Source organism: Triturus cristatus, chromosome 3_2 (assembly GCF_964204655.1).
Source record: "Triturus cristatus chromosome 3_2, aTriCri1.1, whole genome shotgun sequence".
NCBI lineage: Eukaryota > Metazoa > Chordata > Amphibia > Caudata > Salamandridae > Triturus > Triturus cristatus.
Window position 1 is genome coordinate 1,171,994,184 of NC_140584.1, and position 10,106 is coordinate 1,172,004,289.

General features: G+C 51.9%; 1 protein-coding gene across 1 annotated transcript; it reads right to left on the reverse strand.

Moving 5' to 3' along the window:
• Positions 1-6,571: 6,571 nt before the first annotated feature.
• LOC146859377 (endogenous retrovirus group PABLB member 1 Env polyprotein-like) lies at positions 6,572-8,107 on the reverse strand. Its single transcript, XM_085646980.1, has one exon. It carries the CDS (start codon positions 8,105-8,107, stop codon positions 6,572-6,574), a length of 1,536 nt encoding a protein of 511 aa, XP_085503106.1.
• Positions 8,108-10,106: the final 1,999 nt, after the last annotated feature.

The following is a 10,106-nucleotide window of genomic DNA, read 5'->3' on the forward strand; positions in this document are numbered from 1 at the left end:
CTGGATCGTGGGATGTCGAGGATGAGTCTGGCTGAGGCGTTCTGGATCCGCTGGAGTCTCTTCTGGAGCTTGGCGGTGGTACCGGCGTAGAGGGCGTTACCGTAGTCCAGTCGGCTGGTGACGAGGGCCTGGGTGACGGTCCTCCTGGTCTCGGTGGGGATCCACCAGAAGATTTTCCGAAGTATGCGTAGGATGTTGAAGCACGCCGAGGAGACGTTGTTGACCTGCCTGGTCATGGAGAGGGAGGAGTCCAGGATGAAGCCCAGGTTGCGTGCATGGTCTGTCGGTTTGGGTGCGGTGCCCAGGGCGGGAGGCCACCAGGAGTCGTCCCAGGCGGAGGGTGAAGAGCCCAGGATGAGAACCTCCGTCTTGTCCGAGTTCAGTTTCAGGCGGCTGGTCGTCATCCACTCGGCTACCTCTTTCATCCCTTCGTGCAGGTTGGCTCTGGCGGCGGCGGGGTCGTTGGTCAGGGAGAGGATCAGCTGGGTGTCGTCGGCGTAGGAGATTATGCTGAGGTTGTGTTTGCGTACGATGGCCGCGAGGGGGCTCATGTAGACGTTGAAGAGGGTGGGGCTCAGAGATGATCCTTGTGGGACGCCGCAGATGACTTCGGAGGCCTCTGACTTGTACGGTGGAAGGCGGACTCTCTGTGTTCTTCCGTCGAGGAAGGAGATGATCCATTCCAGCGCCTTGTCCTTGATTCCGATGTTGCTGAGGCGCCGTACTAGGGTGCGGTGGCAGACCGTGTCGAATGCCGCGGAGAGGTCTAGGAGGATGAGGGCCGCTGTTTCTCCATTGTCCATCAGGGCTCGGATGTCATCGGTGGCGGCGATGAGGGCGGTCTCGGTGCTGTGATTGGCTCGGAAGCCGGACTGTGAGGGGTCTAAAGTTTAGGTGTCTGGGGTCCTCTTCTTATACCCCTCCAAGTCTTTGTCTCTCTTTGTTTCAGTGGGGGGATTCCCCTGCTCAAACCGGTTCCTGGGTGTGCTCTGCCCTGGAGCACCTGGTTCCTTTCAGAGTGAGGGGCAGGGTCATTAGATGCTCAGCAGGAGGTGGAGCCTTCTTTGTGCTGGCAGAGGCAGAGTCCTCAGCCTGGCCAGCAGGGGGTGGAGCCAGCATTGTGCTGGCAGAGGCAGCCCTACTCAAACCCAGGGGCTACTCCTCCCACCCATCTAGAGCAGATCTCCCTATTCACCCTGCTGCTGACTCATCCAGACTCCTGGAGCCACCTGGCCCATCACATGACACCAGTCAGCCAATCTGCACACAGGCACACAGGAAGGTTAAACAGGAGAATAGCTACTTTCTAAAAAGTGCTATTCTCACACAGTGAATTAAAAAACCCTCTTGCTAAAAAGATGTATAATTAAATTCTGAACACAAAGATACCAAACTTGGATTTTCTATCTTGCCTTTAGGGGAAGATAGGCATGTAAACAGCCTCCCCCATTCTGTCCTATGGGCAAGATAGCCTCTCAGCAGTGAAAAACGAAAATGGCTGTAATTCCCTACCAGGGCATGTTACACACCTCAGTACATGCCCTACCTTTCAGATACACTGCACCCAGCCCAGGGGGGTACCTAGGGCCACCATAGGGATGCCTGACATGTATAGAAAGGGAAGGCTAAGGCCTGGTCAGTGGTTGCACTGGCCAGGTCGATATGGCAGTCCTGGACTGCACATAGGCACTGCAAGCAGGCCTAAGACATCATTTTAGGGCTACTCCTGTGGGTGGCACAATCAGTGCTGCAGCCCACTAGTAGCATTTGAATCACCAGCCCTGGCACACTCAGTGCACTTTACTAGGGGCTAACAGGTGAAACAAATATACCAATCATGGATAACCAATCAATATAACAATATATACAGAGAGGATATGCACTTTAGCACTGATCAGCAGTGGTAAAGTGCCCAGATCCTATTGCCAACAACCACGGGTCAGAAAAAATAAAAGAGGAAGAAGCAAAAGGTTTGGGGATAACCCAGCAAAAAGGGCCATTTCCAACAGTAGAAAACAATGATCTCTAAAGTATCACAGACTGGTATAAGGTACCAGCAGACATTTATGTCTGTATCGGTAATTTTATAAAGCAAACCGAGTGTTTTACGTTACATCATAAGGGGAGAGGGGCTTGGGAGAAGATCTACAGGATCACGTGCATCAAGTGGGAATTACACCAGCAAATCCCACACAGCAAATTCACATTTCAAATTCTTTTAGGCAAATGTGACGTCGGGATGACGTTGCAGGACCTACATAGATGCCGCCCAAGCACGCTGATGTCAGTTCTTTCTTTTTCCGTGCTGGCCTAGCGCAGATATTGGGAGAGCTGCTTTTTAAAAACTTTTTGTCAACGTCTTTTTCGTGTTGTAGACTCCTGGTGCATCCATCATGTCCTAGCGAAGGATTGGCTCAAGCCCTGTGGCTCCTGCCACCAAATTATGTCCGTGACGGATCCGCACCTCATGTGCCTTTGGTGTCTGGAGCACGACCGAAGTCATGCTCCAAGTGCCAGGCCATGAACCCGAAGGCTTTGCGGACCCCTATCCTCCTTGTCAGAGACCTGCTCTCCCCCCGCAGCTCTGCTGCCAAGTGCCTTCTATTCTGGTAGGTGTTGAGGCCCTCCCCCACCCGCAGGCTCCTGCCTGCGCCTCATCCCTGGTGGTCCAGTGGAAGAGCCTTGTTCTTCTGATGGCCGCTGCTGTCTGTGTCTGTCTCTGTGCCACCCTTCGGCTTGCTGTCTCTCTTGTGCCCGTGTGCCTCTTTCTGCCTTTTTCTGCCTTCTGCCTCCGTTTTCTGCCTTCTGTCTCCGTTTTCTGCACCCTCTCTGTCTTTAATTCAATTTTTTGCTGTTTCTCCATCTGTTCGTGCCCGTTGCTGCCCCTGAGCCCTCCCGCCATTGCTGGTTTCCCGCCTCCCGCTTCTCACCTCCCAGCTGTGTTTCTCGCCCCCCTCCCCTACTTGATGGCGGCCGCTGCATGGCCACGCCGCTGGCACGCCAAAGGCAAGCCCCTCTGCAACCGTCCGTGACCCGACCGTGGCCAGGGACCCTGGTTCTCTGACCATCATCCGATTTAACTCCGCCGACCTCCTTGCACTCAACCCCAGAAGAAACAACAACTGCCAGAGATCGACGCCGAACACCACCCATGTCCAGTTCTCCTGCTGACACTGCTGACAATCCTTCACCATCAACAGCCCCCCACGACCGCTGAACCCACGACGGACGCCCGCACCCCGAAGCTCTGACGTGCATCCTTCTCAACTTGCGCTCCCTCCACAGACACGCCACGGAGATTGGGGACCTGCTCGACACCATCTCGCCAGACGTCGCCTTCCTCACGGAAACATGGACCAACGCCACCTCCGCCCCGACATCGCTACCTCCGACGGATACAAGATTCAAAGAAAGGACCGCCCACCACCCAGGAGGAGGACTCTCCATCGCACACAAGATCTTCCTCTGACTCTCCACCTCCAGCAGGAGCGACCCCCCCTCTCCAACACAGAGCACCTCCACTTCCAGATCCAGACGAGCCCCAGAACCACACTACGTGGGACCTTCGTCTACAGACCCCCCGGGCCTCGCGCCTCTTCCGCCACCACCATTGCCGAACTCGTCGCACCCCACGCCATCGCCTCTACAGATTACATCCTCCACAACCCTCCTCGATAAACTCGGACTGAAGCAGCTCATCACCACCCCCGCCCACAAAGCCGGACACACCATTGACTCCATCTTCACCAGAGAGACGTACATCCATTTCAGCCACAACACGCAGCCCCTCTGGACAGACCACCACTGCGTACACTTTACCTTCAACACCACCACCGCACCCAAACCTCCCCGCGCCTGCCCCAAAGGAACTGGAGCAAGATAACAGAGGAACTCCTCAACGCCACCCTCCTCCACGACCCTCCCTCCGGCACGACCGATGCCAACTCCGTAGCGAAAGAACTACACCGCTGTATTTCCAGCTGACAAGCTCACACCCCTCCGCCACCCCGTCAATCAACGCCCCCTGAAGCCAGCCTGGTTCACCACCGACCTCCAAGAGTTATTGTGGCTTAAAGTTATCGTATGGTAAGTATTATCACTTTAAATTTCGCCACAGCTAGGAAAATACTAATATATATTGGGATTAGTGTGGGTTTGAACATTGGAATCTTCATTTCTTCATATTAATTGCTGCTATGTCTATTTTCGCTTAGTTAATGTTCGGGCCTACTAGGCCGCAGTACCCAAGATGGTGTTCTCTAAAGCAGATGCCACCATGTGCGCGTGATGATTTCTGCGCATACCCGAATGGCTCTTGAGATCACGAGGTGATTTGAACTCCTGACATCGTGTCCCTTGCCAAGGCCGATTTGTTGGGAACTTGACCGCAATCCAGAAGATGATTGTATGAGAAACTTGGGAGAAGACAAAGGATGAACCTGTCAATAGGACCCTTTTCACCTTGAAGAGATACATTTGCGGTTCCCGCCTGAGAATCGGAAAAATAACCTTCAATTTGTGACCCCTTGTGCCAAGTCACCATGAAGAACCATTTTGCACTGGGAAAAAGTGAAATTAACTATTGATAACCCCGAACTGTTCAGTCAGAACATTTGGTTTGCCCCTAAAGTTGCCATATCTTGTATGAAGTAAGGGGGAAAAAGGGTATAAGAACCCTTCATCAGTCATTATTTTTTTGGAGTTGTTGTTGGTGGAGTTGCGGTTGCGTTTATCTTTGGGTTAATTTTCCTTAACCCCTTCGCCGCGGCACGAATTCCGCCATGGCGCTGGGGGGGTTCGGGGTCAGAGCGGCGCCGCCATGCTCGTGACGGAACCACTCCGTCATGAGTCACGGGCAAGCTGTGCTCATGACGGAGTGGTTCCGTCACGACTCCGCCCACTTGCATTGTTCGCCCGCACAGGTGGGGAATCAGTGCCGCGTGGGTGGAGCGGCCACCAACGGCCGCAGCATGACGGAACCACTCCGTCATGAGCACAGCGCGCCCGTGGCTCATGACGGAGTGGTTCCGTCATGAGCAGGGAAGAGGTTAAGAAGAAGTTCTTGTTGGGTGGTTGTTCTTTTCAAAATCTAAAATTTATTCTGTGCTGTCAGTCTGAGTGTGAAATTGATCCATGCTCCGGATTGATGTATGGATTTTGCTGAGTATCTGAACTTTATTACGCCGCTTCCTGTAATCTGCACGACGGTTTAATCCTTTTATGAGGGTCAGGTTGTCTTTTCCTGAGGGAGTCTTCACCTGAGAATGAAGATAATTCCCTATCTGATCTGAAGCTATCATCACCTATCAATTGATAAATGATTTACTGCATTTTTCTTAAATCTATGTCAAAGAGTAATTTCAAAATGTTTATTTTCTCTTTAATAAATCTACATTTTAATTAATGAGCTGTAATCAGTAAATGCAAGATTTAAAAGTTCGATTAATGTGTAGATAAACAAAATTGAAATAATAAGAAACGAGTCTGTGGTTCTTAAATTAATTACTGAAAAAATCAAATGTTTTCTAGGCTTTAATTGTTCTTTAGCTGGTTCTAATTCACCATCAACCAGTCCAACTAGTTGGTCCATCGACCAAACAGTGGAGTGCCTTGATGATAAAGTCAGGATTCAGAAGACTGTATATAGAATATATATATATAATTTAGTAGAAAATTAGTCCTGATTGTTAAATATGGTAGTGGCAGTTGCAGTCGATAACCTTTCAAGTATTGCCCGGCGGTAATCGCCTCTTATACCACTCGAAAATTAACCAACAAAGAGGCAGGCGCCGGAGACTGGAAGGCAGGAAACAAAGTTTTTATTCCGTCGGAGTAGAACACATCAGATTAGACAGCAAGGTATCGTCACGAGGTGCTCTAACTGCATCTCTGAGACCTGGTCTCTTATACACACATTTATGACTTTATTGCAGGTTTATCATACATGGCACATTCTTGAGATCGCTTTGATACATGAAAGAACATCCTCAGAATCCCCGGCTCAGATCCGCTCCCACACATAGCTACAGTAGAAGTCCCCACCCCACCCACAGTAGGAGATGGCTATCACACAGCTGGACATTCCGCCAATTCCCGGGGGTGTGTGTCGGGTCTCAGGGGGTGGGGGGCCTTGATCTACTGTAATCCCTTTGATGTGGGGTGTTTCCCTTACAGTAGGGGCAATAAACTGCATCCGCAGGGCTAGGTGATGGCCTGGGATCGGTTCGGACAATCGGGCGCAGAGGAAGGGGGTTATCAAAGAGATGTATGACCATGTATGGGATGTCGGTCAGGCGTGGGATGTGGTTCCATGGCAGGGTCGCGCAGAAGGAGAGGGTTTATGGCCCATGTATGAGAGAGCGGGGGTGGCCGGCGCGCGGGGGGATATTCGCAGCGCCAGGGGAATGCGCCGGCGATCGGCAATGAGCAGGGAGAGAGACCAGAGTGCTTAAAATGGCTGCCGTGCGTTTTTCTGTGTGTCGCGCTGGGGAGAGACAAGATGGCGCAGATAATGTTCAGTTACGAGCTATATTTCCACAGTCCTCCCTTTTAACATATCTCGCCAGCTTGTTTAGTTCGGATCTATCCCCATAATGCCACGAACTTCTACCTCGTATAAAGCTTTCATATGTTCTGCTTCAAAGTTCAGAGTCTTAGGGCAGATGCAGTTTATGAAGAGCGAACATAAGGGTGGCAAACACTGAATCCCTAGGCAACATCCACATAGGATCACAATTGGTATTAGGATAAACGTAAACAACCTCCACCCCCAACTTTTAATAGTGTCCCAAAACCAACTCCCAAGCGTCCATCCTTCTTGCTCCTGATGAACCTCTGCGGAAAGTCTGTGGAGGTGTTCAATCGCCTTGTAGACTGAGGGTGAGTTATCCGGTACGTAGGTACAACAGCTGGACCCAATGATGCGGCATGCTCCTCCACGGTCAGCCAGAACCACGTCTAGAACGAGGCGGTTCTGAAGAGCTACCAGGCGGACGGCCTGAAGCTCAGCGGTGTTGTTGGTGAGGATGCCGGCTGTAATGTTCATTGTGGTTTCGACTGCCTGGGTCAGGTGCCGGATGGCACGGCTGTTTGCCATTGGACCCCACAGTGGAACAAGTCCCTTTACTGCATCCATGAACTGTGCTCCAGTGGAGTTGGCTTGTACAATGTCCTTTGCACGTTTCTGCCGGTGATGGTTTGCTGGAGCCACATATGTTGGAGCAAGGATAAAAGCGATGTAGCAGGTGCCTCCCCACCCTTTCGGAAGCCAGGTGTAGGCCTTAGTACCACAGACGAAGTACATATTTGGGGAGGTAACAAAGGAGGGTGGGTCAACTGAGTCCAATGTTCGGGTGATGAGACAGGAACTGTGGCCCACCAGCTGCGTTCCCAGACCTTCGAAACACACAAGACCTGTGATGTTGATGACGGATAGGGCCACCGTCAGGGTGGCGGCCGTTCGTTTCCGGAGGTAAGAGAAGGTGGGTCTGGCTGGGTTGTTGAACACCTGCATTTCGACTCGCTCTTTGGCAGGGATGTCCATCTGAAAGGAAGTGTTTGATTTCAAAGGACAGAAGGGAGCAGAAGTTTTTCCAGTTCTGTTCAGCCAGAACTCATGGTAGAAGTGTGACATAGTTTTGCCGGAAGTAGCATTGTCCTTGTAGCTTTCTTGCAGGAGGATTAGCCAAGCGAGGCAAGAGCCATGGACAGAGAAGGGTGAAGGGATGAAAGGGATAGAATGTCCAGTGGCATGTGGCAGCAGTCCACAGATCCAGCAGTTGGTTGCATTGGCGGCAAGATTGTGTTGGTGGAGCAACTGTACAAAAGAGTTATTCCAGAACTCCTTACGCCTTTCTCGGAGTTGGGGTGAAAGTGAGATCAGATGGTGTTCTTTCATGGTGGTAGGTTGGACAGTGGTCAACAATGTCTCATGAGCGGGTGCACTCTCTTCCACGATCCAGAAGGTGATCATGAGGAGAAGGCAAAAGAGTAGGGTAATAAAAAGCGCGATAGTCTTTGAGCTGTGCATTTTGTCAGTCTTTGGGTTTTCGTAGTGGGTATTCGGACGTCCGGTTGCTTCCATCATCTTCATGTCGGGCGCTTCCATCACCTTCAAGGGACTCGGTAGCGGGCAGAAACACAGACTTTGTTTACTTTCTCTTCTGGAGGCCTTTGAGGTGATTAGGCTCCCAGTTCGAGATTTCAACTTAGTTCGTGGTCTGTTTAGCCGAAGTTCCCTCCTTTCGTCGCAGGTTATACCCTCCTTTGGACGGCACAGTGGGATCGGGACATTTCATTAATTCAAGTGTCTCTGTATCCGGGTAGCAGCTCAGGGATGGTCGGTCTTCGTCCAGGAGTTCTTCTTGGCCGGCGATGTTGTCGGTTGTCGTCAGGGTCGGTGATACCTTTTTGCAATGATGTGCGTGCAGCCAATTGCGCTTCCCCTCCACTCGAAGAGCTGTTCGGGTGGTGATCAGGACTTGCAGGGGGCCCGTCCACCGGGGCTCCAGACTCCTTGCACGCTGGAAATTACGCACTAGGACGAAATCTCCCGGTTGGATATCGTGTCCGGGGCCCCTGGAAGCATCGGGAATGGCTTGCAGCACCTGCTGATGGATAACAGACAATGTTTTAGTTAGGTTGTACAAATAGTCAGACATGAGGACGTCCGAGACGTCGTGAATGGATGTTGGTTTTGGTGCGGTCCAAAGGTTCATGGGCCGCCCGAAGACGACCTCGTAGGGGGTTAAGTGGTGTTTGGTGGGAGTGGAGCGCATTGATAGCAATGCTAGCGGGAGAGCATCTGGCCATTTCAGTCCTGTGGTGGCAACTATTTTGGCTATTTTGAGCTTCAGTGTGGCGGTCTTCCATCCCCAATCTGCAGGCTCAACCAAGCCTGCAGATTGGGGATGGAAGACCGCATGGAACTTTTGTTTTATACCCAACCCCTTTAAGATGAGTTGGATAACTTCGGCTTCAAAGTGGGGGCCGTTGTCGCTCCACAAAATTCGACAAAGGCCGTAACGGGGGAAGAATTCTTTCAGCAATACCTTTGCGGTAGTCATAGCAGTGTTGTCGCGGGTCGGGTAAGCTTCTACCCACTTGCTGAAAGCACACAAAACGACAAGTACGTACTTCAAGCTTTGGCACCTTTCTAACTGGATGTAGTCCATCTGTAGGACCTCAAAGGGATGATTAGGAACCCCAAACCCTCCCCGGGGTACAGCAGTTCCTTTACCAGGGTTGTGTTGGAGGCATACCAGGCATTGTTGGACCAGACGTTTGGCTGAGTCTGGGATCTTGTCGTTGTGCCAGACCTTGGAGATGAGTTCGATCATGGGGGCAGACCCTATGTGCGCGGGGGAGTGTGTCATGGTTAGCATGGGAATCAGGAACGAGTCAGGTAGCAACCATTTGTTCGTGTCTTTAGTTCGCCAGCAACCGTCATCGTCCTTCAATCCCACCCGTGCCCATTCAGTCAATTCGCGTGGTGAGCTGGCTAATTGGATGTCCCTAATCGTTTCCCTAGCATCCTTCCATTTCTCAGTTTGTGACCTGGTCACGTACATGGGTGTTGTTGACCTATTCTCGGCTGTGGTTCGGGCAGTGATGTCAGCCAGCGCATTTCCCTGTCCTATAATGTCTGTCACCTTCTTGTGTGCCAGGCATTTGATCACAGCTAGCCGTGCGGGGAGGAGGACTGCTTCGGTCAGAGCGGAGACTAGATCTCCATGTAGGATGGGTGTGCCATGGGAAGTCAGGAATCCCCTCTCCTTCCATAGGAGCCCAAAGTGGTGAACCACCCCGAAGGCATACTGGCTGTCGGTGTAAATGTTTGCGGTTGTCCCCGCTGCTAGGATGCATGCTCGTGTGAGAGCAATCAGTTCAGCCGCCTGTGCGGATCGCTGTGTGATGCGGGCTGACTCGACAACTGTTCGGGCCGTGGTGACTGCATAGGCGGCTGAGGTGGTGCCGTCGGGGAGCTTGATGCATGAGCCATCTACCCACAGCTCTCCGTCAGGATCTGGGAAGGCAGTATCTCGGAGGTCAACCCTACTCTTGGTCTGTTCGTCGGTGAGGGTCACACAGTCATGTATAGGGGCCGC